At 38.8% G+C, this 25,359-nt stretch overlaps 1 protein-coding gene across 3 annotated transcripts in view; it reads right to left on the bottom strand.

Moving 5' to 3' along the window:
• ctdp1 (CTD (carboxy-terminal domain, RNA polymerase II, polypeptide A) phosphatase, subunit 1) overlaps positions 1-25,359 on the bottom strand; it is a 70,227-nt gene that overhangs the window by 21,364 nt on the left and 23,504 nt on the right. For 2 of the 3 annotated variants that reach the window (XM_008421378.3, XM_081612985.1), the window contains exon 12: positions 16,147-16,367. The exons of the other annotated variant lie outside the window; for it this stretch is intronic. In XM_008421378.3, the coding sequence (XP_008419600.1) occupies positions 16,147-16,367 (221 nt within the window). The remainder of the gene's footprint in view (positions 1-16,146; positions 16,368-25,359) is intronic. 3 annotated transcript variants of the gene reach the window in all.

The raw sequence follows: 25,359 nt of genomic DNA, 5'->3' as shown, positions 1-25,359 counted from the left end.
GAGTACAACAATGAAAAATCGAGATTCTCGATGGATAGACTAGAGTTAGAATTCAATTTGTTGACGTTAGTCTCAGATATGCTGAACACTTATTAGTCGCCTATCACTTTCTTTAAGAAAAACGGTTTGTCATACAATATCTGTAAGCTACATACATTAGAAGCATTAGCGTGTTCTTTTGTCTTCTTCACCTGCATGGACAGGCCAGTGACACCATTGGATTTGCTAGCGTTAGCCTTGGAGATAGTAAAACCTAGCATGCATAAGACGGTCACCTACTGGATTGCCTTTTTCCTCTGGTGGCCATTAGCATAGATAAGCTAGTTTAGCTGGCATTAACCTTGGATAGGCTGGCAACTAACTGGTCACCTCGCACTTTCTTCAACATTATTGTCAAAGAAAGTGCATTATTGTTGGCATACAATATCTGTAAGCTACATAAGTTACAGAAACATGTTCTTTTGACAGAGTTTATTGTAATCCAACTTCACACCATGTATAAACATTATACAGAGCTGAAGTTGGCTTCCGATTGAGGTTTCCAAATCGGCAGATGGCTAAATATTGTAATTACCGTAACTTTATGTTCCCCTATTATTGCTTTTAAAAAGAAATAAATCGCCTCGTATCTATTTATGGCAGTTCACAGCTTTACAAATACTGTGGGTTGAAATATCCCGACTCTTCTGATAGGTGCATCTGAAAAGCATCATATCCGAACTTCAAAAAGTAGTTGCTGCTACATGTCTTTCGTTATTATGTTCGCCAAATTAAGCCGTGTAAGACAGCGGTAAACAAGAGGAGCTGTAATTGCATAATGACTCAAAAGGGATAAAGATTCACACTGAATTACCATTCAGAAACATGGGAAAACCGACCGCTGCTTAGGATCTGCGGCTCTCATTCAGTCAGGCGGAACAAACAGACCCAAATCACACAGAACTACAGCCTGGAGAAGCGATGCAAAAAAAAGTAGAGAGGTGGGAGAGGAGGCAAGGCAAGACGGAGAGTTAGAGGAAGAAAGAGCACAGTTAGGCCAATGCACCGGATGCCAAGATATTCACTTTCATCTCCACTGAAGCAAACGGTGAACAAAAAGGCAGCAAAAACACATGAGACCCACCAGCCTGACTGGGCTGTTTGTGGTTTTCTCCTGTTTGAAGAGGAGGAAGATGACAGAATCAGCTTTGTCTGCAACGCAACATATTTATTCTAGACGAACACAACAGGAGGGCCTTTTAAGGACAAGGATAACTTCCTGTTAAATATGTGATGTGACCAGGCGGAGATGTATAACCTGCCGCTCAGCTGTAATTATGAACGTCTGAGTGCGTACAGGAAGGGAAAATATGCCTTTCTGAGATGAATTCTCAAATAATGAGTCTTGGCCTCCGAGTGTGGATTGCTCATTTAATCTTATGTACAAGTAGCACTTATGTACAGCCCACAACCAGAATCAGCCCCAGCAGTGGGCTCTGAGCTGTGAGGGGGCAGCTGCTCTGCAATTTGATAAGGTGATGAATGTCAAGCATGGTAATTTGGTCTGGCTGCACAATCCGTTTATTGAAGGAAAAGGAGCGCTGGTGAGCGACGGCACCGGTTAAAGCAGCTATTATTTATTTAGGGAGGTTTGCCTTCTGGTGGGTGGTCAGGGTCCGCGGCCAACGACAAACCCGCTGTTGTTGACAGACAGTTGGTGGGAACAACAACGTGGTTTGGAAACGCTGACATCGGATCACTGACCCGACACAGCGGACGGTTTACCTACCCAGCCTGATGGGCAGACGGCCAGGATCCTTTAAATATGAGGCACCATCATCTGTCCAGGAGGTCCATTTGACTAATTCTGACAAAAACCTTACAGAGAGGGACAGAGCAGTGCTAATGAGTGCTAACCTACTCTAATGTAATATAAATCACTGCTTAATGTTGCTTATTACAGCAGGTTCCTACATAATTCAGATGTGGACATTTTTAGAGTTTCTAAAGATGTAAATTTGCAGTTATTTCATATTCAGTTTTACAATGTAAAAAATCAACATGAATTTATGACATTTCTAGAGTGGATTGGTGTCAAATATCCTGGAAACAATATGAAGTGGAAGAATGGGGGGAGAGAGAGAGACAAATGAAGAGAGAAAGCAAGATAGAGAAAGAGACAAAAAAAAGAGAAAGAAATAAAACTGAAAGAGGGAAGAGAGAGCAAGAAAGAACACAAACCAGAACCAATCAGCGCCAAGGAAAATGAACGACACTCCTGTATTTATGGATTCCAATAAGGTTCTTTGTCAGATTCAAAGTACCTTCTTAAAATAACCTCAAAGCAGGTATTTAACACACTGTTGATTAAGTGTTCATTTCTGTATTAAAATGTTATTTTTAATTAATCTGATATAATATTCTAATCTTAAATGTGGTGTTTCCATCATAATTAACAGAAATGAAGGCCTGACGTTATGTTTTTCCCCTTAGTGCACAAAGTTACTGAAATATCAGTAAATTCTCCATAATCTGATATGTTTTTTTGTCATATAGATATATTCTTTTTTTCATACTCAAATCAAATCCAGTACTTTTCCAGAATGCGTAGGATCCCTTTTAAAGGGGCAGTTCAGGACTTTTCAAGTGAGACTCTGTTAATGAACAAAATAGAACTCACTTTTCTTTATAATGAGAGAGAGAGTTACTCAGACGTTTCAGACGTGAACTCTTCAGGAAACAGTTTGGACTTCATATTTCTAATTGTGACAAATTGTCCAACATTAGCAGCGATTTTAGCCTAATGAATTCTACCTGTGAAGAAATGAAGACCGCACTGAACGTTGCTGGAATGATGGTGGAGGGGGAGGGGGGGATGACAAATGCATCTTGGGAAGAGGAAGAGAGCGGTTATTCTGGTTAAAGTCAGAGCAGAAATATTACTTCCACTGTGTGCCGTTCATCAAGGTGAGCTGCGTTCCTCACCATCATCTCCGTTTTCTCACCTTCGCTGTAGTTTATTTATATAACCCAACATAGTGCAAGCGTTGCACTTCTACCCGGAGTCCTGTTACATTATAGAGCTTGCTGTGCGGGTTTTATATAGGCCACAGGGCAGCGTTTATGACACTTTTCATACATCACAACCTAAATGATTCATGCCATCGAGGAGCTACAGACTAATGATTTAGCACAATTAGCAGTTTAATAAAGGGATTTCTAAAACAAAGCTGACGACACCTGGACAATAAGAAGTAGCACTTAGTTGTTACTTTTTGCTTCTAAAACACTAAATACTAAAAGAACAGAAAATTTATGAGTTCCAGAAATGACACTATTAATCTGTTATGCTATTTATTATCCCAAATAAAAAAATGTCGGGGAAACATTGGCCACTGTTTTCTTGCTTTCATTTTCTATCATTGTAAGAAGAAAATCAAACATTAAGTGGATAAAGCGGAGAAAGGCTTTAATAGACCAACACTTTCTGGACCAACAAAATCTAAAACATTCCAGCCTAAATGTTACGAATGTGTTTGTAAAGCAGCAGTATGGAACTTTCATTTACAAAACATCTTTTTTAGACATTTCTAAAACTAGCGATGAAAAGCTAATGCCTGTAGCATTAGCCCTTAGGATCTGCTTTCTAAAGATATTTATTCAAAGATACAGTGGCAACCTAATTATATATAGCAGAATAAAAATAATAATGACCATCAAATAAATTCTTAACTAAAATCCAAACAAGATATAAGTCTGTAGCATTAGCTTTACATTAGCATTGCTTGAAACAGCTGCAACAGTCAAAATTATGTTGTACAAATGTTGCAACTGCGCTAATTCACCGTTCACACTATATCTTGTACATAGAAACTGGTTTAAAAAAAGATTTTAAAAAGTTTTTAAATCTTAAGAAGTTTTCCTTTGAAAATCTGAATCTTCCACCAGGTTATTTTACAGAGCCGAACTGAAGGAGTGACGTGTTTGAGTGGAGAAGGAAACCAGAAACAAATAACAAATGGGTCAGTGCACTTGAGAAAATGAAAAGCCACAACGCAGAGTATAATCATCTATGTGGGAAACATTATGCAGAGGCCTTAAAAATGCATCTAGACACAACTTATCCAGAAACGCAAGTGTGTTCCCACAAATATTGACTTTACTGTATTTGCAACACTGCTTCCAGAACACCACATTTAGATCAACTCGTGTTAATGTAGCCTCTCAGATCAATGGTCGTTAAAGTCTTCCGCAAGGAAAAACGGGCTTCCATAACGTGAAACTTCCAACTTCCAGAGTGGCTCTCACTGACGCAGTACTTAGGATCTACTTCCTAAAGAAATTTACTCAAAGATACAGTAGCAACCCAAATTTACAGAGCAGAATTAAATATTAATAATGGCCTTTACTGGGAAATAACTTCTCCATACAAGTTGGAAAGGAGGATGTAAAAGCTACATGAAGGACTTCATGCTGAAACTCTTTGTTACGTAAGGGACAGTGAATGGCTGACAGGTTGAAATGTATTACAAATGTCTCCTCTCATCTTCCATCACAGGTGACATACTATGTCAGCCCAAAATATACAATAAATACAACTTTGTCAATATTTTGCGAATGTCAAAGAAGCCCCACAATTTTGCAATTGCTCTATTAAAGAAAGATTGAACAAGTTTGTCTACGCAATAAATCATTTTAAAAAAAACTATCGTCGTACCATTTCCTGTCGTCTTCTTTGTCGTTTCTGCCAGTAGTAGCAAGAAACGACACTTTTGTGCGATGCGACAAAAGTGTTTCCGTCACAGTTTTGTGGAACACACTAATTTCTACACGGCCAAAAATAATCCCCCACATCATCCCAACGCCAAAACTTTTTTATTGAAAATACTACGTTTCCATTAAGCTAATTTATATTCATATTTCCTATTTGCGCAATTATATGGTCAGCTAGTGAGATCAGCAGCAGAAGCCAGCAAACCGCAGAGTCATTGTGCTTTTCTAAAGCAGGGAATGTATGTTTAATTATAGGAGGCCTTCAAAGAGGCTTATCAAACGCCCGTGCGTTTGTAATGAGCTGCAGCTGAAATTATTCACTATAACAGAATCTTAACGTCAGATTTACTAACAGATAAGTGCTGCAATGCTGATTCCAATACCTTCAAGCTAACATGAGAGCAAACAGAGGTCAGGAAGTGTTAAATAACTTTAAAATGTAAGAAAAGTAAGCTCCTTTGAGCTTCTTATCACTCAAAGGAGTCAAAACTCATTTCAGAAGATTTATCATCCACTTACACGCAGCGAGATGAAATGTTTGATGAGAGAGAAAGCACACAGATAGGAGGGCAACGCACCAAGAGGGAAAACCAACTTCATTCTTTGGTCTGAGGTGTTTTTTTTTTTTTTAACTTCTGTGTTTCATTCATGTTTAATCAGCTTCCTGACTGCAGCGGCCCTTTGAAATCAGACAATGTGTGTAGCCAGAGGGAAGACATGACTTAATGCTCTGCTGCACCTCTGCAGATCTGAGCTGTGATTAACGACGCAGGACGCCGTTTAACCACTAAATTATCAATTTAAGGATGACTGAACTTCATCTGAGGCTTACGCCAGGGTCGCACCTTCAGATTAAGAGGATTAAATGTGCTAATTATGAGGATTCACATTAACACCTAAAGCGTTAGCATAAATTCTAGCATTGGTTTATTGATTTCAGCACAAAGAGTTCAAGTAAAACTAAGAGAGATTTACCTTATTGGTCTGTGTGCAAGCAAAACGTAATGCTGGGGCTGAAATGTTCATACCAGAGCAACATTAGCATTAGCAGGACTCTAGAGAACGTGACTGTAAACTAAAAGAGATAATTCAGCCATTTACAGTTGACACCAGAAGTTTACTTACAGCAAATGAAAATCCAGACATTCCAGACATTACTAGTCATTTATTTATTTTAATGTGCAAAATGTACATTAAAATAAATACTAAATTCCATTACTGACAAAAATGTCATTAATGGAAATAAAATTAGAACATTTCAATTATTTAAAATTGAGGATCATTTCCCTTTTCACTCACTGTTCAGATCATCTTTTTTATCAGAGATTTTATTCATGGCAAAAATAATGTTTCGCTGGAGGTGAGGGAGTTATATCACTAAGAGGACAGAGAACAATGTGATAAAAAAAAAAGAGGCTGGAACAAGATGTGCAACCCTTCAAAAACCTGATAGAGCAACAACAAACGGAGCCAGCAGAACCAGAACTGAGGTCTGGAAGATTTTCCAAATATTAGCTCCTCCGAAGACAAAACGAATTTCAAATTTCACACTTTGCTGTCTGACAACCTTAATGGAAAACTTTACAACCCGCTTGCCTCCGTCCGTCTCCTCCGTCCTGACGACGTTGTAATAACATGCTCACTTGAGCCGGCAAGTTTCACACTTTCATTTTCACGCGGAGAAAAAAAAAAGCTCTCTGGAGGAACACGGTACGGGGAGAGGCTGGGCGCATGAGTGATTCTACGACACCTAAAGAGACAGGAAATTAAAAGCGAGGAGGACTGATGGCACACGTGTGGAAGTGCAACAAACTGATCTGAGTGTTGCCAACGTTGGGACTAAAAAAAAGAAAGATGACGGAAAACATTCAGCAGTCAACGGAGGAAGCTCTTAATGAAAAATACAAAACAAACATATTTTACCATCTTACACATCTGGTTCAAATCCCATCTTGTGAACACAATCTTACCTTGTTATTGGAAAACATTCATACTTCCTCATGGGGCCACATACTCGACTAATATGAAAGATTGCTGCAAAGCAAACGGCCTAATCCAATCGACTGTCCAATCAGGCTGTCTGCTCGTTAGGAGCAGGGATCGCTTGATTAAACTGAACAAATAACTGCGCTGTCAAAAACAAACCCACTTAATGGAAACACGCCAAAGAAAAAAAAAGGAAAAAAATCTGTAATATTTTACATTTACACAAAAATCAGTGAAAATATAATTTATCATTTATTCCCTCCATTCCTCAAAAAAAAAAGAAAAGAAAACAAAATTCATCTGGCTCCTTATTCCTTATTTTTAAGCGGGCATATATAATGGCGTTGTCTCCGGTCTCACGCTGATGCCAATTTTCACACTGAGCTGCTAAAAATCAGCAGAGAGAGAAAAAAAAACCCCAATATCTTCTGAGATTGTGTGCCTGAATCTGAGGATGGGCTTTAAATTATGGAGGCAGCAGCAGCTTTGGTGAAAAACAGGATGTAATTTCAGCTGTGATAAGCAGTCAGGAGTGTTTGAAAAATGATTCACCCATAACGCCGGACGGCTGGCCTAAAAAAACACTGGTGACCGGGGGCAGCTAATATTAAAATTCCCTCATCTCCTTTTAATAAAATCCAATCTGATAGGGTCCATGGAGAGGAGGAAAAAATTATCTATCCCTCAACTATTTGGCTCAGTAAACTCCCAAAGCAGACTGGAGAACTCATTAGATTGGTCTAATTTGTTGGTGAAGTTGCAGGAGATGAGACTCTCCACTAGAAAACCTGGCCTGGCAACAGTCTGCAATGTTCTAATATCTTTTAGATAGCTCTAAAATCGCAATCTATGCAATTTCAGATGTATCTGAAATTAAGTAAAGCCGCAGAGTAAAAACATGAGCAATCCCATGTTTATGTCGGGGATAAATGTGAACAAAAGACAGATCTATCTAAGGCCAGTTCACTGGAGACATCTGAAAACACCAATGCCTTTAGTTGAGCTAAATGTTTAAATTAACCAAGTAAATAAAAATCTGACTAAAAACATCAGGATACGATTTTGACTCCCATGTAAGCAGCTTGGAGCCTTCAGGCTCTGCGACACCAATGTCTGAAGCTGCTGCTGCTGCCCTCCAAAAACCTGGCATGGTGATGCTTAAAAAGTAATAAAAATATTCCCGGGTGCCATTTAAAAGGTCTGAAAAGTAACAGTCAGTAAAGAAACAAAAATGGGTGTTAAACAATCAAACATTTTTGTCTTACACCTGCATCAATTTAAATGCTCAACCGAAGTCTGTGTGTTAGCAACAGGTTGAAGGAAACTATTTATGCAACTTATGAACTTCTTCATGTTTCATCACCTTAGAGCCACAAACATCAATGAATTATATTGAAAGTTCATATAATAGAAAAGTCTTTCTGAACAAGATTGGAGGAATTCAAGTGTGAATGTTTCTCGGGATGAGTTGCAGAACTTTTTGTTTGTAGAATACTATTATAATACACATCATGCCACCAGGGAGCAGTGAGCAGTGCTGCACCCCACGCTGACTAACTGCATCTCAACACCTTATTTATGTCAGGATTTCTTCAGGCTGAAAGAAAGTTTTGTTTCTGCCAAAGCAACTTTAGTTTATTTTCATTTATTATGCTTCTAAATTACAAATAGAAGTAAAGAACTAACTTCTTTTTTGATTTCCATTTGTTCTCAATCACTGAAAAGTTCAAAATCCACACTTTCAGAATCTGCAAATAACTCAAAGTAGACTTGTTCATGGATTTGTCATGGACAGTTACATTTACCAGACACAGCACCACTGTTCTCATTAAGATGAACAAAGAAGAGTACAATAAGTGAGTTAAGAGAATAATATTTTCATTTCAAGTTGCATATAACAAAATGCTGCGTTATTTCCAGGGCAGTTCTGAGTTATTTGAGTGTTTGTTAAATTATAAATGTGTCAAACACATTTATAATTTTTAATATAATCCTCAGCCTGGAAAAGTTTGAGAAACACTGCAGCAGAACAACTCTTGAATCAGCTGTAATGGACAACATGGCAGATATAGGTAATGCAAAAATAGGATGATAAAAGAGGCCACATTTAGCAGATTTTTATTTGTAAAATTAGAAACTACCCTGATGATTTCTGCCAATGGAGCAATATTTACAGATACGCTTTTCTCACAAGTCCCAACAGCATAAACTGTAACAGAGCTGCAACGTTTCAACAATCCAAGAGTAAAAAAAAAGAAGAAAAAAGAAATCTTTGGAGAATTATGTCCGTCTAAGCAAACATGCAACACGGAACGGAAAGAGAGAAGCATCTCAACAGCTTGTGAACAAATTTAAGCAGTTGAGTTTGAACCAAATGCCTCAGCAGTCGGTGCTCAGCTCATGTGCTCTTTGTTACATCAAATTAGGATGATGAAACTGAAGTGAAATGGTGGCTTCAATGAGTGCAGTTTTACTTTATATATGCCGTAATGTGCGAGCATTCAGCCCATTTAATAAAAGTCCTGTCAGGATTGAATGAGAAAAAAAAAGGAGAGTGAATATAAATGGCAGCCGAGTTAAAATGAAGGGTTTCCCCCCCCTCCCTATTCAAGCAGATGGCTGAGCTGAAAATGTAACAAACTCTATGGAAATGATTTGAACTAAATATGTTTTTATGGTATTTGGCTACCCAACCTGTATCTGCCATGAAGGTTTTAAGAGAAACAAGCCAGCCACACCCTCACTGTTACAGTTCCAACATTTGATTTGAAGTCTAAATGAAACCCACAATGTCAAAAACACAATGACTTTTGATCTAAATATTCAATATTTGGACATTGTTTAAAATGTCTCCCTGCTGAACAGTCTCACAGAGGAGGGAAGCAGTTTATGTTCGAAGGGAATGAAAGGAGCCAAACTGCCAACAAAATGACGAAATGAACAGGAAGCCACAGAGAAACAAAGTCATGAAATACTAGTCAAAAGTTTCTAGACTCTATAAGGACTAATGAGTCCTTATAGAGTCTCATTAGACTATAAGGACTTCCATCCATCCATCCATCCATCCATTGGAAGTCAGGCCAAGGCCAACCAACAATTTCACCAATGGTCATCCTAAATCTGCAACTGAATGTACAGCATCACACCCAAATTAGATTTCTCTAAATATTTCAGTGTGAGATTATGAGGATGAATTCATTTTGCAGCGTTTCACACATCACTTACCACAGGTGCCAATAAATGTGGAGGATTCCATATCCTCAGTTTTAAACACAGACAGACCCAATATGAAGACAGGAAGTTGAAGGCATGAGCAGGTTCAAGGTTAGTTTTGATTGGAAAAAAGTTGTACAAACTTGGCGTTTTTGCACTGCATTTAATTACAGGAGACAGTAATGGAAGTGTTTATGCTCAAAGCACATTAGCTTCATAGTGAATTCCTAAATGCACTCAGTGTGTTTGGAAGTCATTCAGAGACTCGGCTCTGGCAGCAGCGCGCAGGACGAATGCAGGATGCACGTTAAAAGCACTTTATGCTCGACTTTAGATGATGCCTTAAATGTTTATTAGGAGAAATATAAAGTGCATTAGCAATGAACCCACTTAAACGCTGTCACTGTTCTGCAGAGGAAATGGACAACAGCGTAGTACATGTTAATGCAAACGGATTCATTCAGCGCTTTAGCGACAGACTCTCACGTGAAACCAGACGTTGTTGCCAACAGTGCTGGCTGGGCATCCTGCTCCACAAAAAGCACACACAGGCCTGGACATTTATCTCTGTGTTCACTGTTAACGTTTTGGAAGAAATCTTACATTTTACCCACTTAAAAAGTAACATCCATTTAACCCAGTGAACCTGTGCTGTTTAAAGAAAGGCTAAAGAGAGAAAAGCTACATTGACGTTACTACGGTTCTGGTTTTCACAGAAAGCTTCAAGTATGTAGGTGCTTTGGCTTCAGTCTCCTTCAGTAAATAAACAACAACTCTGCTTTTTCCTGTTGAAGAGTCCCATGATGTCTGTCAAGGAACATGATGGATCAGGTAATATTGACACTATTACAGGATTCTTCCATCTTAGGTACAATTCTTCTTACTCCACAGGGGAAAAAAACACTAAGAAACTGATATGTTTAGCAATGCTAACAGCTAATATTGGACGTTACAACAGATTAAAATGTCAACTTCATAATCATCATAATCCTTCCTTTAAAAAAATATCAAACCTTTAAAGATGAATTATGCCATTCATAGCCCTTAAAGAGAAATAAAGTAGGTTGAAGATTTTTGTAAAAAAAAAAAAAGTATTTCCATAAAACATTTGCTCCATCTTTTTTTTTTTTTTATAAAATCCACTTTTTTCCTTCTTTCTTCACTGTAGCACTAATTTAACTAATAATCAGTGAGATGAATTTACAAAGTGACATGCTGGACATTAGCGTCGTTTTGCCATTAGCGGCGTAAACCGAATGCCTCCAGCGTGTTGGCGGTTGGACAGGCGGCAGTGAGAAAAGAGCAGTGGAAACCGCCGCTCCGCTTTCCCCTGCAGCGGCTGGCCCCGGCAGAACCTGAATGGTGCCGAGAACAAAACGGAGACATTCACATCGCCGTGGTCTCTTAGCAACAGATGTGAGCGCTGTTTTGTAGCAAATAAAAGGAAGCGATCGAGCCAGGCATGGAGACTGACAGAATGGCCGCCATTAGGACTGGCTGGAGGTCTGAAGCAGAAAGGAGCCGAATGTGGACGCATGGAGAGACGATCAACCGAATCTTTGACGGTTTACTGGACACGGGGACGACGGGGCGGCTCCACGTGTCAGAGAATCCATTTAAATTAACGACTTCTGGGAGTTTCTTTTGCTCTAGCTTAAGTTGACAATTGTGTTTATCCAGCAGGAAACAAAGTACGTTTTGGCATTCAGTGAGTCTGTCAGATGAGAGATTAAGTGTTTTATTTGACAATAATATAATGAAGAGATGACACTGGCCAGCAACGGTATGTAGGCCTTTTGCAATAATCAGTCAATCGAATAATAAACTAAAATGACCGTGACAATTTCCAATCTGGCGATTAATATTTTTTGAAGGGCGAGTTTATTTACAGAGACTTCATAATCAGTTTTATTTATGGTTTTTAGGTGTTGTTTTTGATTCCATTTTGTCTATTGTTTGTGGTTGTTGCGTTTTTGTTTTCAATATTAAATGTTCTACCCAACAGTTGTTCATCTTAGAGCGAACTCGCATATTCCACTGTCAATACATTTCTTGAAAATTATCTCAAAACGACAATATTATTGTTTATCGCAATAATTATTGGGACAATTTATCATTCAGAAAAATGTATCAACATGACAGACTTCTTAGATTGAAAGTAAATCATTATAATCTAACTTAAGCTGGTGTCTGTTGACATCTGAATTTATATTGCGTAATCCAAACCTTACAACAATTTTGGAAAGTTATTGTCTCAACATCAAGTCTCAACATCAAGTTTATACAATCAGAACGTTCCAGGCTCAGCAGGGGTTTAGCTCTGGTTCATATGATGAACCCATGACACCGGTGTCTTTCTATACAGAACCCAAACACCCACCTGCCAATTTGTGTCTGCACCGCTCTCCCCAAATCAGATTCACACCTCTCCCCCGGTGTGTCAGGGCGTTTAATCAAGAGCTGCTCCTCTCTGTCTCTGAGCAGTCCGGAGGCGGACTTCCAGAGAGTTTAAACAGCATGTAAACAACACTGTGGATGGTGCATCTCGGGCCTGACTCATTAGCCACAGCCAAAGGTGCCAGACCAGGTGATGGATGGCGTGACATGTCTGAACTACCTTGGATACTGAACCACAGTGAACAGACAGAGTGCTCAGTGTCAATGTGAGGAAAGAAAAAAAGAAGAACTGTTGCATTTGATGCTTTGTTAGTTCTGGGTGGTGAAGCTGCAGCTCCAGTTGGAGATTGTTTGCAATATGCAGTTGTAAAAACGACGCACAAATAGTTACTGAAATTTTTTTGCACAACGCTGGTACGCACAAATACCAAAACAAAGCCGACAGACTCAAGGTGATCGCTAAAGTCTGTCATTTCAGAAAAGCCAAGGATTCTCCTCGAGCTACAGTGACAATTGAGAGTGAAAGAATTACAGAACCAAAGAATTACAGAACCAGTTTTTACAACATTTAACTTAATTACTCACCGGAAACAACTTAAAGTCAATTGGAAACACAGCTGGTACTGGAAAGAAATTAGCTAAGGTCCACAGGATCGTTTCTATTTATTCAAGTTAATGAAATTTCAGTTTTTGTTATTTCGTTAGTTTTAGTTAATCATAATAAGGTTCATTTTACACCTGATTGTTTCAATTGCAGGGGATGGAGAGTATAAGGTTTATTAGTGCAGGTTTTTATCAACATTTTGGTAAAGAACTTTAACTTGTAAAATCATATATTCCTTCTATTTAAGATGGCAGGTCTTCAATGTTCATTTAATCAAACAGATGTCAGAAGAGCAAATGGAGAGACTCCATCCAGGAAAGAAGTATCACAGCTAGTGATACTTCTGGTTTTTAAACTAAGTGTTGCTTAGGTTTTTAAAAAGTTCACATTGTTTCTAGGTTATCATCCTTCTAATGAATGTTGCTTCATAGCATGAAACAATAAAATTACATCTAATGCCTAATTTTTTACATTTTGATTTATATCCAGGGGTTAAGACAATCTTTTCAAGCCGCTTAAGTTTCCAAGAGAGACAATTACCGTATTTTCCGCACTATAAGGCGCACCTAAAAACCTTCAATTTCCTCAAAAGCCAACAGTGCGCCTTATAATCCAGTGCGCCTTATATATGGACCAATATTGAACCACAACAGATCTAGCAACTACGGTAAGCAGCCGCCGACTTCATTTTCCCCCGTAGAAGAAGAAGTGCGCTGTGCATGCTGGGATAGTTGTCAGAAAGCTGGTTTGTTAATAAAGTTTGATAATACATTTAAAGCCAAGGGGGGAGGGGCGGAGGAAGAGAGACAGAGGCTGCGGCGGCAGCGTGTCGGTTGATCTGTTACCCAGAAAGCAGTTGGGCACAATATCGCAACACCAACACCGTGAGTGAAACAATGACTGGGGCAGCCTACTATATAAAGTACTCGGGGACCACTTCTTTACAAATGTGGATGTGTAATAATAGAGTACAAATCGGCAACCCAAACTGAAGCGTCTATTCTATGCGCCTTATATATGAAAAAAGTTTTAAAATAGGCCATTCATTGAAGGTGCGCCTTATAATCCAGTGTGCCTAATAGTGTGGAAAATACGGTAGGTGTTTAAAAAGTAGTATTGGCTCAACTACTCATCTGGTGATGTCAAAAAACCATAAACCACAATTTCCTCAGAAATTATTATTATAAAAGGATAAATTTATGTGTCCTCGTAAATTTGTGCTCAGCACTATATTTTGTCCTCATGAACAGATGAGGACAAGACACAGAGCCGACTTACGTAAACCTTTCTGTGCTTTTTTTTATGACACTGTTTGGTTATTGCTGATGTAATTGGAGAACAGCCAATACAAACAATAGGGGGGAAATGAATCAAATTTGGTTCAATAAGCACATATAGTTACCTTTAACAAACTAGATTGGATCATTTTAATTTTTACCATAGTAAAACACAAGCTGATCATTTAGTGAGAATATAAAACTGGCCCAATAATGTTTTAATATCTCCTGATATCACATTTCGTTACACCCCTAAAAAAAACCCTATAAAACGGGCAAACTCCAACCCCTCTAATCAAAGTTTCAACAGTACGGCTTTACAAAAACCAGTGCTGTCCGTCACTGAGGAGTTTTCAAATTTAAGGGAACTGCAGCTCGCAGGAGAAGATCCGTCTCTTGCTCAGAACGCAGCAGAGACGGTGAAAATCATCTGCTGTGGCAGACTGACGGCCCGGCCTGTCCTTCAGCAACAGGAGTTTCTCATAATTATGTTCTGAAATCTTCAAATGCCTGCTGTCTGTTTGGAATTAGTCTCCATGGCAACGGACCAGACCGTCTGGCTGTGGCACAGACACGCTGATGAAGTGGTACGTTATGATAATTGTCACTTACAGAAACGCTGGACCTGGAAATATGCAGCATATTTGGAAGGTGGGCACACAATGAGTCATGTTTTACCCCCCGGTCCACCGCCCAGCGGGGGGTCTCTGGTGAGCGTCAACATCAGCTACGACAGTGTGTGACCTGAAGCTACTGATTGATTTTATTCCAGGGTTTCTGCAGGTTTCGCCAACTCAAATGTAAGACTATTAAAGACCTTTTTAAAAAGATAATTAGGAATGAAATTTAAGACCTATAGCACAACAGAAATGTACAAAAGAATATCGCACATTTCACACAGCGGAAGTGCAAAGCTTCTTTGCATAGAATGGATGTAGCATCATACGGGTCGGCAACAGAAGTGAGCTAAAGGCAAAGACAAACCAACTGACCAAGTGTAAATTTGGGAAGTGCCTTTTTTGCAATGACAGATGCAAAAAAAAACAACAACAAAAAAAAAACAAACTGCCTGGAGGCAGTTGAGGCTGCCTCCAGGTAGTTGAGCGGCAGCGTCAACTACCTGGAGTCACAGATCACAATGCAGACGTCTGTGTGTGACTTAATATTTTGCCTGACAGAAAAGTTCCATGAGAAAATAACGCAGAATATACGGGATTTAATAGTCCTGCCACGACAAAATTCTAGACCTGTGATTAACGTATTTAAGACCAACGTGCATATTTTCCAATGAAATTCAAATATTTTAATGCCTTTTTTAAGGCCATTATGAATAACATTCAAGATTTGTGTCACAACAGAAATTTTATTTTTTAATTAACATATTATAAATAGCAGTGCGGAGCTTTTTGCACAGCATTCATGTAGCTTGGCAACAGAAGTGAGCCAAAGGCGAAGACAAACGTCGTCCAGCCAACTGGCAATGATTACATTTGTCAGTGATGGGTGCAAAGCAGCTAGCTAGCTACAAGGGTTTATTGGAAGTCAGTTAGCGGTAGCCACAACCACTTCCATGTCACAGAAACTAATAAAGACGTCTGCGTGCCATTTGGTCTTTTACCTGACAGAAAAGTCCCAAGAAAATATATACTACATAGTATATTCTAGGTTAAATAGTCCAGTCACAACAAAATTTAAGACCTGTGATAAACATATTTAAGGCCAACTTGCATATTTTCTAATGAATTTAATACATTTTAAGGTCATGGCTTTAGATACATGAATTTAAGACTTTGTAAGGATGCCTGTACTCCCTGCATTCTATCTCTGAACACGTTTGACTGGATAACAACTGTTGGTTTAAGACCCTATTATATCCAGTTTGGCGAGGACAACTGGCACATAACATTTGCTCCTCACCTTGGGGCATTCTCTGACAAACTGGAGTCACTGGGAGGTGTGGTCTGAAGTCTTTCCTCCACTCCGTCTGGCTTAGAAGGGGGCCCTGATGTTGTCGACTGTCCAGCTTCTGGCTGCTGTTGCTCCTCCTCCTCTTCCTCAGCAATATCCTCGTTGCCCGGCTTCTCCTTCCCTCGACCCTCACTCTCGTTGTCGCTCTCCTCTCCTAAAATGTCGTCCACCTGAATTGGGTTTGGTTTTGGAGGGGGAGCTTTTGTTTAGTTTGGATTGTTTTCCACACCTTAGTAACACCAGCATTAACACATTGAACACAAATCTCAACTCTGTCTTCTAAAACCCAGATGCAACTAAATAACTCAACTAGTCTGAGATGTGTCTTGTGAACTCTTGAAGGGTAAATGAAGTTGGGGCCCCATGATGCTGTGGCTGAAACAGGTGTGTCATTTCTTTTGGAAACAATGCTCATCACATATCCAGTAAATCAGCAGGATAAAAGGTGTGTGTAGGTTATTTGGCAGCATTAATGAGAATAAAGAAGATATGCACTGGACTACCACTTATGGACGATTCAGAATTTGTGGATTTGTCTGTGGAACGTGACTCCAAACTGTTTGTAAAAAACTTTTTCCATTCGCCTAATTTTTCGTAGGGCATATCTGAAATATATTGAAGGAAAATCCAGCATGGAAAGTTAAGAAACTTCAACACATCCTATTGGCTGGCATTTGCAAAGTGGCCAATCAGGGACAGCATTGCATTTTCCTTCATACTGACATCCCTTCTAAAGATGTCAGTAAGGAAGACTGCTGATGCTAGCTTCTGTGGTGGTGCTGAGATGGTTTCCACTGTGTGTATTAATGCACATTAAGGTATATTTGGTATTTGAACTATTAATCTAGGCAGTTATAGTATTATTAGAAGGGTCTCAAACGATCGCGGACCACAGCTATAATACATGGCGATGGACTCTTTTGCTTCGTACATTCTGTCAGGAAAGAACAAAAACATCTGTGATACTTTTAGGGCCGGGACCTTAACTTTTAGCGTTTTTGTAATGCAATTAATTGCATTATGTTACATATACACACACACACACACACACACACAAATGCGCGCGCGCACACACACAACAAAAGATTGTATTTTTCCAGTACACTCGTAAATCTGAAGCATAAGCGATATCAGCAAACAACAATGGACGACAAAGCCTCCTCTGTTGGCCCATTGCTGGGTTAATGTTTGCTTCAAAAAGCAATCTGATTGGATGCTGGAAAATACTATTGTGTTCAAGTAGTGCCTAAAGGAGTTAGCCTATCAGTGAAGCTATTTAAGCATAAAATAGCATCTCAATGCAAAACATGTTGCAGCAGAACAGAGGTCAACACTAATGTCCACCTCCACATTTTTAAGGGAAGAATTTTTTCAAAATTCCTGGAATGATCCGGGGTTCCTGAAACACTGGAAAGCTGAGTAGGTTTAGTAACAATTTGATCTAATGGTTGAATAACCTAAACAACAGATAAAAGGAAATATCTCCCTTGTTGAACTAATGTGTAGTCACTAATTTAGCAACAAGGGGTTTTAAATTGAGAATATTGCTTAGGTTGTCTGTATATGGTTTTTGATTAAAATGTGGAATTAATTACAGGCCCTGTAATTAACCCGATTAAAAACTGTAATCGAGTCCCACCACTAATTCTAAAAGTCATTTGCGCTAAAAAAATAAATAAAAATAATAATACTCTGCACTGAACACAGTTAATCAACTCAAAAGGAAAAATCTAGACAATTGAAGATGCAGAGCACCTATCCCGGTCATTTCTAAAGCTGACGATTACTGACCCGTTCAAACGGGTTAGCCTCTTGACAGCTTTCGGATCAATATCAACGGGTACAACCCATTGCTTGTTAAATATCGACTCGTTTCAATCACTTTCTCTTTGGTCAAAACAGAGATGAATGAAGAGGGACGAATGTTTCTGGCTCCACGCCAGGCTCATTACAGCCACACACTGCCGTGTCGGTGACAGGAGGGACGCAATGTAAGCTGATCCATACAGGAACAAGGGAAAAAATAACACTTGTCTTTGTTCTCTTCTCCAGCTTTGCTCGGATTTGATTGAGGCCGACCTTGTAGGCGTCTGGCACATTACAGGCTACAGATCCAAACAAAAGAGGAAAATGAGCTTGGTTTGTTTCCAGAATAATATCAATTCACCATTTCATTTTCTCATCTTTTTGTCAGGCTAAGATGGTTCCATTTCTTTGACATTTTCCCCAGAACCGTGTCCCACAGTTAGAAGCCGAAAAGAGTCATAGAGACGTAACTTCAGTTACTTTTGCCTTTATTGACCCACTTTCTGCCATGACTGGGTTCAAAGACACACGCCCTGACATTTTATGAAAAAAAAATTTTTTTTGCTCTCTCGGCCACAAAAATTTGTTTAATTCATAATAGAACCAGCAGTGAATCCCACAGATGGAATATATTTTCCAAAGCGTGGGAATGACTGACTGACTGAACGTAGTGTGAAGCTCTTTAGGATCTTCTGGACTTGATAAATCACTGTACAAATACAGTCAGAATTTGGTTTGTCAGATAATCAGCAAAACATTGTTCTGAATATTCGCGTTGCTTTATTATTTTGATTTTAATCAAACTGCAGATAGGCAGTTTTAATCTAGTTGGCAAGCAAAATCTTTGTTCTCACAGTTGTGTCATAAATACGTCGTTTTCAGTGACGTCCTGATGACGAGTCCTGAAAACCCATATTAGTCGAAGATGGAAAAGCTTTTAGTGGCTGGAAAGTTCCCCCAAGTCTCTGCCTTGCGTCTGAAGAGGTCTATAGAGATGCTTAAGATCAGCACTTATTTCCTTGCACCATTAAAGTAAACATCATCTCTCCCCATAATATCAACAAACACAATGCAGAGATATTTTAGAAAATAGTCAAGGACTATAAGGCAGTGAAGTTGGGATTGGTGATCTGGTTTTGGAACCAGAAGTTATGGGAAATCGACTCGGCGTGGACAAAGTTAGGTCAAGGACCAGCTTTAACGTTGCTTAAAGCAATAACAATGTTCAACAGTTCTTTCATGCACCGTCTTTGTTGGTATGACTGAACCTGAACTTGCTTGAGAGAAAAACGTAACACGATCTTGCATGTGTCATTATTTGGACATTTCATCCAGATCAATGTTTTCCTGATGCTCTGACTCTTGTACTTTAAGTGGCTCAGTAGCTGTATTTCCATTAAAAATGTGTGCAAAAATTTAGCGATATTCCGCTAATGTTGAAAAAACACAACTATTGTGTTTCCATTAATTAAGAAATGTGTTAATCCTTTAAGTCATTCAAAAACATGACCACTGTTAATTTATCAGAAGAGGAATAATTTAAAATCTTTTGACTCGTTTTATTCTCTCTTCTGCCCGGATTCATTGAAGTCGTCATTGTATCAGCTGAACCATAAAGACAAGACAAATCGCTTTTCCAAGTCCAAAACATAAACAACATTTATTAGACAAACAACTAATGAAACAGACAAAACTCAATAAAATCACAAACCAGCATCCAATTCAATATTTACCTCATCCGACAGACATCCACACACCACGAACAAAATGGACTGTCCTTAGCTAAGTTCATCTAGTTAACTATGTTCCAGTAAAAACCTGTTTCTAAGATCAAAGAAGTGTTATTTTCTTTTGAATAAAGACATATGTTTTTATGACCCTGTCCATATAGGAAGCTCTACTCTGTTGGCAGGACCAGATTGTTTTACACCAGCTGTTAAATCTTATCAAAGTGGTTAAAAGGTTAAACTCACACACAGAGAGACTAGCTGTGTTCTAAATTAGAAAGAACTACAAGCTAAGTTATTTTAATTCAACTTAGTGTATAATGTTTCAATAGAAATATCCTATTTAAGAGATTACGCTAATTGAATCGTGGATATAATTTGAAGTGAATTTCCTTATTTTGAAACACCACTAATTTTATCTAATATTGAACATATGGTTAAGTTTTTACAACTAGCTTATTTTAAGTTTATTTTCTTAACACCATTCAACTACTTCCTGTTGTCTTCTTCATGGTTTGCGCCAGTGGCAACATAAAGAAGACATCACAGGAGTCATGTGACTCGCGTGATGCGAAAAAAAAGTTTCCACTGTAAGTTTTTAAAAGTCCAAAAAAACAAAACAAAAAACTTTAATCCTACTCCAAAAACTTTTTATAGAAAAAAACTTGCAGTATTTTAAAAATTGGCTTGTTTCCACTGAGCAAATGTTTTTTTCTCGAAATGTTAAATTCTGCAATTATATGGTCAATGGAAATGCAGCTGGAGATGGTTGAGATCTGAACAAAAATAAAACTAAGACTGAAAAATAAACATGACGTTTTGAAAAGAGCAGCAGATTAATAGCCCATAATATTTATGTAGGCAATGGAGGAACTCAGAAATGAATTATTTTTCTATGGTCTTTTGGGGTATGTCTCTACCGACTCTGATGAAGACACAGATGGTGTTGAAAAGTTTGCACAATAAAAGCTGAAAAGTCATCAGTGAGCTCCAGCCCTTTGAGTCTTTACCAGATTAACAAATCTAGAGTTTAAAAGCTTCTGCTGTTCTTTGTAAAGTGTTTGTGAATAGCAATTTCGAGATATAAATTATCAATTTTGTACCCTTTCTAATACTCCCCATTTATCTTGGATTTGGACAAACTCCAACAGTGAACTGGCATCTAGTCCTTAAGTATTCAGGTTCTTAAAGGATAAAACCCAAATTTAAATGCAACAAAAAAGAAAGAAAAAATCTATTAAGCTGATAGTCTACGCTTTCAGAAAAGTTCTCGTTTTTCTCTTACAGGTAAGACAACATAATTAACTACACAGCCGGTGAAGCATGCTTTGTCTGTGATCACTAGCCTTTAACAAATGAATCTATTAATCTCCACAAACAATGAAGCAAACTTCCAGCAGAATCATTTATCCTTGCTATAATCAAAGGCCAAGCACAAGAGAGCCTAAAACTTTTTAAAGCAAAGTATGCCATGCCCTCAAAGCAGCTTGAAGGGAGGTTTTTCATCTCTAGACTCAAAGCTCTAATGTCAGGTGTGATTCCAGGGCACAGAAGCTACTTTAGGCTCAAAGACTGCTGAACGATTGTGGCAGAGATCTTTTTTAAACTACCCCGTGGCTCACTGAGTCTATCTAAAGGTGAAGAGCAGATGGAACTGATATTTGTTTGCGGTCAGAAGGTCCGTCATCGCCTTTGGGTTTGAGCCAAGAAGCTTTGTAATTCAGACGGGGCTGAACGGCTGTTGTCTGACTCAATCAGGTCTCCGTTTTCGTTATTTCCTCGAATGCCTTTCAGCCCGGACATTTCACATGAGGAACACAAGTTTACCCAACCAGATGGGTAACGACCCCAAATCGGCTCTCTGGCAACATGTGTAGCAATTAAAGACCATCTGTGTGGCAAATGATTTAAGGCAAAGAGCACACAGACACCACGTGGCATAATTGTGCAAATTCAAATCACGAAAGTAAATTTGTTTAGTAGAAATACGGCAATTTTGAAAAACAAAAAAAAAAAACTTTTTTCCATGAAACGTTTTTGTGCTAGGATAAGTTGTTGTTTTTGGCCATATTGGTATTAGCGTATTTTGCAAAACTGCGAAGGGAACACTTGTTTTCGTTTTACGTGTGATTTTAATTGCGCTTCTTATTTAATGGAAACACCGCAACAGAGAAATTGTGTTTTTTTTTTTTTTTTTTTTTCGACATTAGCGGAAAGTTTTGCGCACATTTGTAATGGAAACACAGTGAATGAGTCGATGAGTCGTACAGGCAAACCAGATCAGAGGACCTTTGGTCAATGTCACGAATGTGTTTATCCCCTTACAAGTTTTCGGACACTTATTTTATGCACAACACTCTGTAACACACATGCTTAGTAGCATGATGCAGACTTGATTCGTTTCTGAATGACTGACTTTCCTTTTGTTAAGAGAAATCTGTCCAGCAAAGCTTTCCATAAGACGTCACCGCATTTGGGCCTTGGAAATGTATATAAAGTTAAGTGACTCTAGTTTGCTATTTTGTTTCCATGTCTTATCACTTATTTTTATTAAACCTTCACTACAAAGATAAAAACCCATTAAGATCAAAACCTCTTCACCCAGGGTGACCTGGCCTAGAAAGACAGCAGTAGACGGCATGATAGACAAGCAGACAGATGAAACAAAAATTGATTATAATTATATAAATCACAATTAATTTGGCAGTAAAGTGCAGTAGTTCAGACAGCAATAATAATCTTAGAAAAACAGTGGGAATTTAAGACGCAAGCACTTTTGACAGAACATCCGTTGTCGTTTTTCTTTTCTTTTTATTTTGCGTAAAGCCTTGAGTGAAAATTGTTCCAACAGTTTTTGTTCGGCTGAGATGTTCCAAGAAAAAGAGCAGAGAAGCTAAAAACCTGCAATTTAAGGTATAAAGTATTCTCAGTTCTCAATCTAAGTCGAGACGCCTTACACAGCTAACATTTCAGTTCAATCTTGTGAAGCCAGTGTCCTCTCATCTCATGAAATGAATTCATCGCCCATCTGTGTGTGCCTATCTTGGCTCCTGATAGGTAACGTAAAGCAGGGCGAACACGAAACGGCCTCGAAATGTGATAAAAGCAGATCCTCTGAAACACTCACCTATAATCTCTGCAAACCCGGTGTTTAAAATGTATGAATGAAATTCAGCTAGAGGTGGAAACTGTGGCAGGCAGAGATTCATCTGCTGGGAAAGTAGATGACAGTCAATTACTTTGGAATGAAAGCCGGCAATTAGGAGTAGCTGGAACAGTCAGAGGAGTGAGCGGCTGTTGCCCAGAGCAAAAGCGTTCGGAGCCGAGCGCAGGCCAACTTGAAGGAAATTATTGGCCAACGCTGAACTTTGAATAAGTTTCTGTTCTTCTGTGTTACTTTTCCACTTAATATCTTTTGATATCGCTGGCCAGGCTGCAGTCTGGTGAAATTAATGTCATTTAGAAGCTTTTCCATTCGTCGTCATGAGTCGTGATAAAGTAATAACCTATGTAGGCACGCAGCTAAGCTACATTATTAATTAACGGGTTTCATAATTCAGGCGCAATTCTGAGGATGCCATGCAACGATGGGAAAGTGTTGTGGCTCACACCGACTGAGGAGGAAAAAGAGAAATGGTAAAAGAAATAGGGAGACATTTCCACCAAGCTGATTCAGCTCACCTGCGACGAGAACAAGTTGCATGTAATCTGAAGGTGATTTTATTAGCCGAGGTCTGACTGTTAATGAAAACACAAGTGTTTCTACGGGAGGCAGGAATAATAAATCTGGATTAATGTCCTGCGGCAGAACAGACGAGGTAGGAAATCTCAGCAAGAGCCTCTTTATAAATCCAATTAGCGTATATTGTTCAAACTCCTGACTCCTGCTTTTGTACATAATGCTTTTACAGTTCCATGAAAATGTTTAAAACCAATAGAACTTCTCCAACATTTATCAAATTTCAAAACACAAACCTCAGTGTGCATTACTGCGATTTCTTGGGATAAAATAAAAAAGTGGTGCATAATAGTAGCTGCTTTTCCATTACAAATGTGTGCAAAGATTTTTTGATATTCAGCAAAAGTCGAAAAGTCACAATGAGTGCCGTTTTGTGGAAATTGTAGTCGGCTATTTTACAGAAGAGCTGTGGATTCAACACGTCTGAATGACAAAACTCAACTTCAGATGAACTGTGTGATGCTGTGAGTCCTGTGGAGAAGAAAGCTGCGCCTTGTTCAAGAACGCCAATGCCTACAACTAAACACGTTGTAGGATACAAACTCGCAGGATGGGAAAAAGTTAACGCAAAAAATCTTTTTACGAATATATATATATATATATATATATATATATATAAGGGGCTTTTCCGAAAAAGAAAAAAAAAGTTTGCAGAGTAAGTCCTGACTTAACTAACTTTCCCATCCACTGGTGTGCTACCAGAGGCACGAAACTCTGAAAAAAATTTAAAAAAATTTCCAGAGTTACCTACGGGTTGTTGGAGGTCGTGATTTTTTCTGATGTGTGTGGTCCATGCTAGTTTGCAAACTACACTCCCTGTTTGTTATAGCCTTGGTGTAGAGTCAAAATCTGACGAAACTACGCAGGAGGTCTGCCCAAAGACAACACAAAGTGGTACCGGAAGAACTTTGCCTCGTCGGAGCAAAAAGGTTGCTTAAGATCCTGATGGGACAGGAAATTAGCTTAAATCCTCCTGAGCTGCTTTGTAAGCTTTCAGGCCAAATCCACATCCTAATGGAAGGCCACTCCGCTGGGAACAATTCCAGCTCCGATTCTCATTTTCTCTCCGCCCGCTTCCTCCTACGAGCAGAAGAAGCTCCCGTGGAGAACGCTCCGATTCTGTTTCAGAATGAGACTTCTTAAGACGATCTGCAAACAGGATGATACTGGCTCTTTCTCTCCCCAACACTGACTCAGTAAAAGAAGAGCCACACTTGCAGCTGAGGGTGAGTTGAGGCCAGTTACATAAGGATGAAATAATATAAAAAATAAAATAAAATAAGAAGGAGAAAGAGAGCACAGCCTTCGGTGAAAAATCAGATTCCAGAGACTTCTAAGACGAGTATAGACTGCATAGTTTGGAAATGTTTCTCAACAAATTACAGCTAATTAGAAGGGTTGCTAATTTCTCTGAACTGGGAATGGAATCAGGAAAAAGTATTAGCAGAGGATAGCAGGTGTCTACCTGGCTGTAAACATCCCTCTGGGGGGATTAACTTGATGTTGTGGGTCTTTGAAGGATATTACATCTCGTCTACATGGCATCTCTTTATATAAGACAGCCTTGCTTTGCTTTTCAAATATGGTGTAAAGCACGTGCAACCACATGAGGCAGTGGCTTCTTCCTCTGTAAGGTTTTTGTTTTCATTTAATTTTTACAATTTCCGAGGGAAAAAAAATAAAAAATTCCCCAAGCATTTCTCTTACTTCTAGGAATGAGCAGCAGTGCTTCAAAGGAGAGGTAATGAGAAGAACCAGATGGAGATTTAATAATAATAATAAAAAAATAAGTTTTTTAAGAATCTGAATTTGAAGCTAAATTTACAAAGGTGTACAAGAACCTGTACACCTGTTCTTGTTAGAGCAAGAATTTGTCAAAAACATGTTGGC

Source organism: Poecilia reticulata, chromosome 11 (genome assembly GCF_904066995.2).
Source record: "Poecilia reticulata chromosome 11, P_reticulata-male-v2, whole genome shotgun sequence".
In the NCBI taxonomy this organism is placed as follows: Eukaryota; Metazoa; Chordata; class Actinopteri; order Cyprinodontiformes; family Poeciliidae; genus Poecilia; species Poecilia reticulata.
This window is presented reverse-complemented; position numbering and strand designations above follow the sequence as displayed.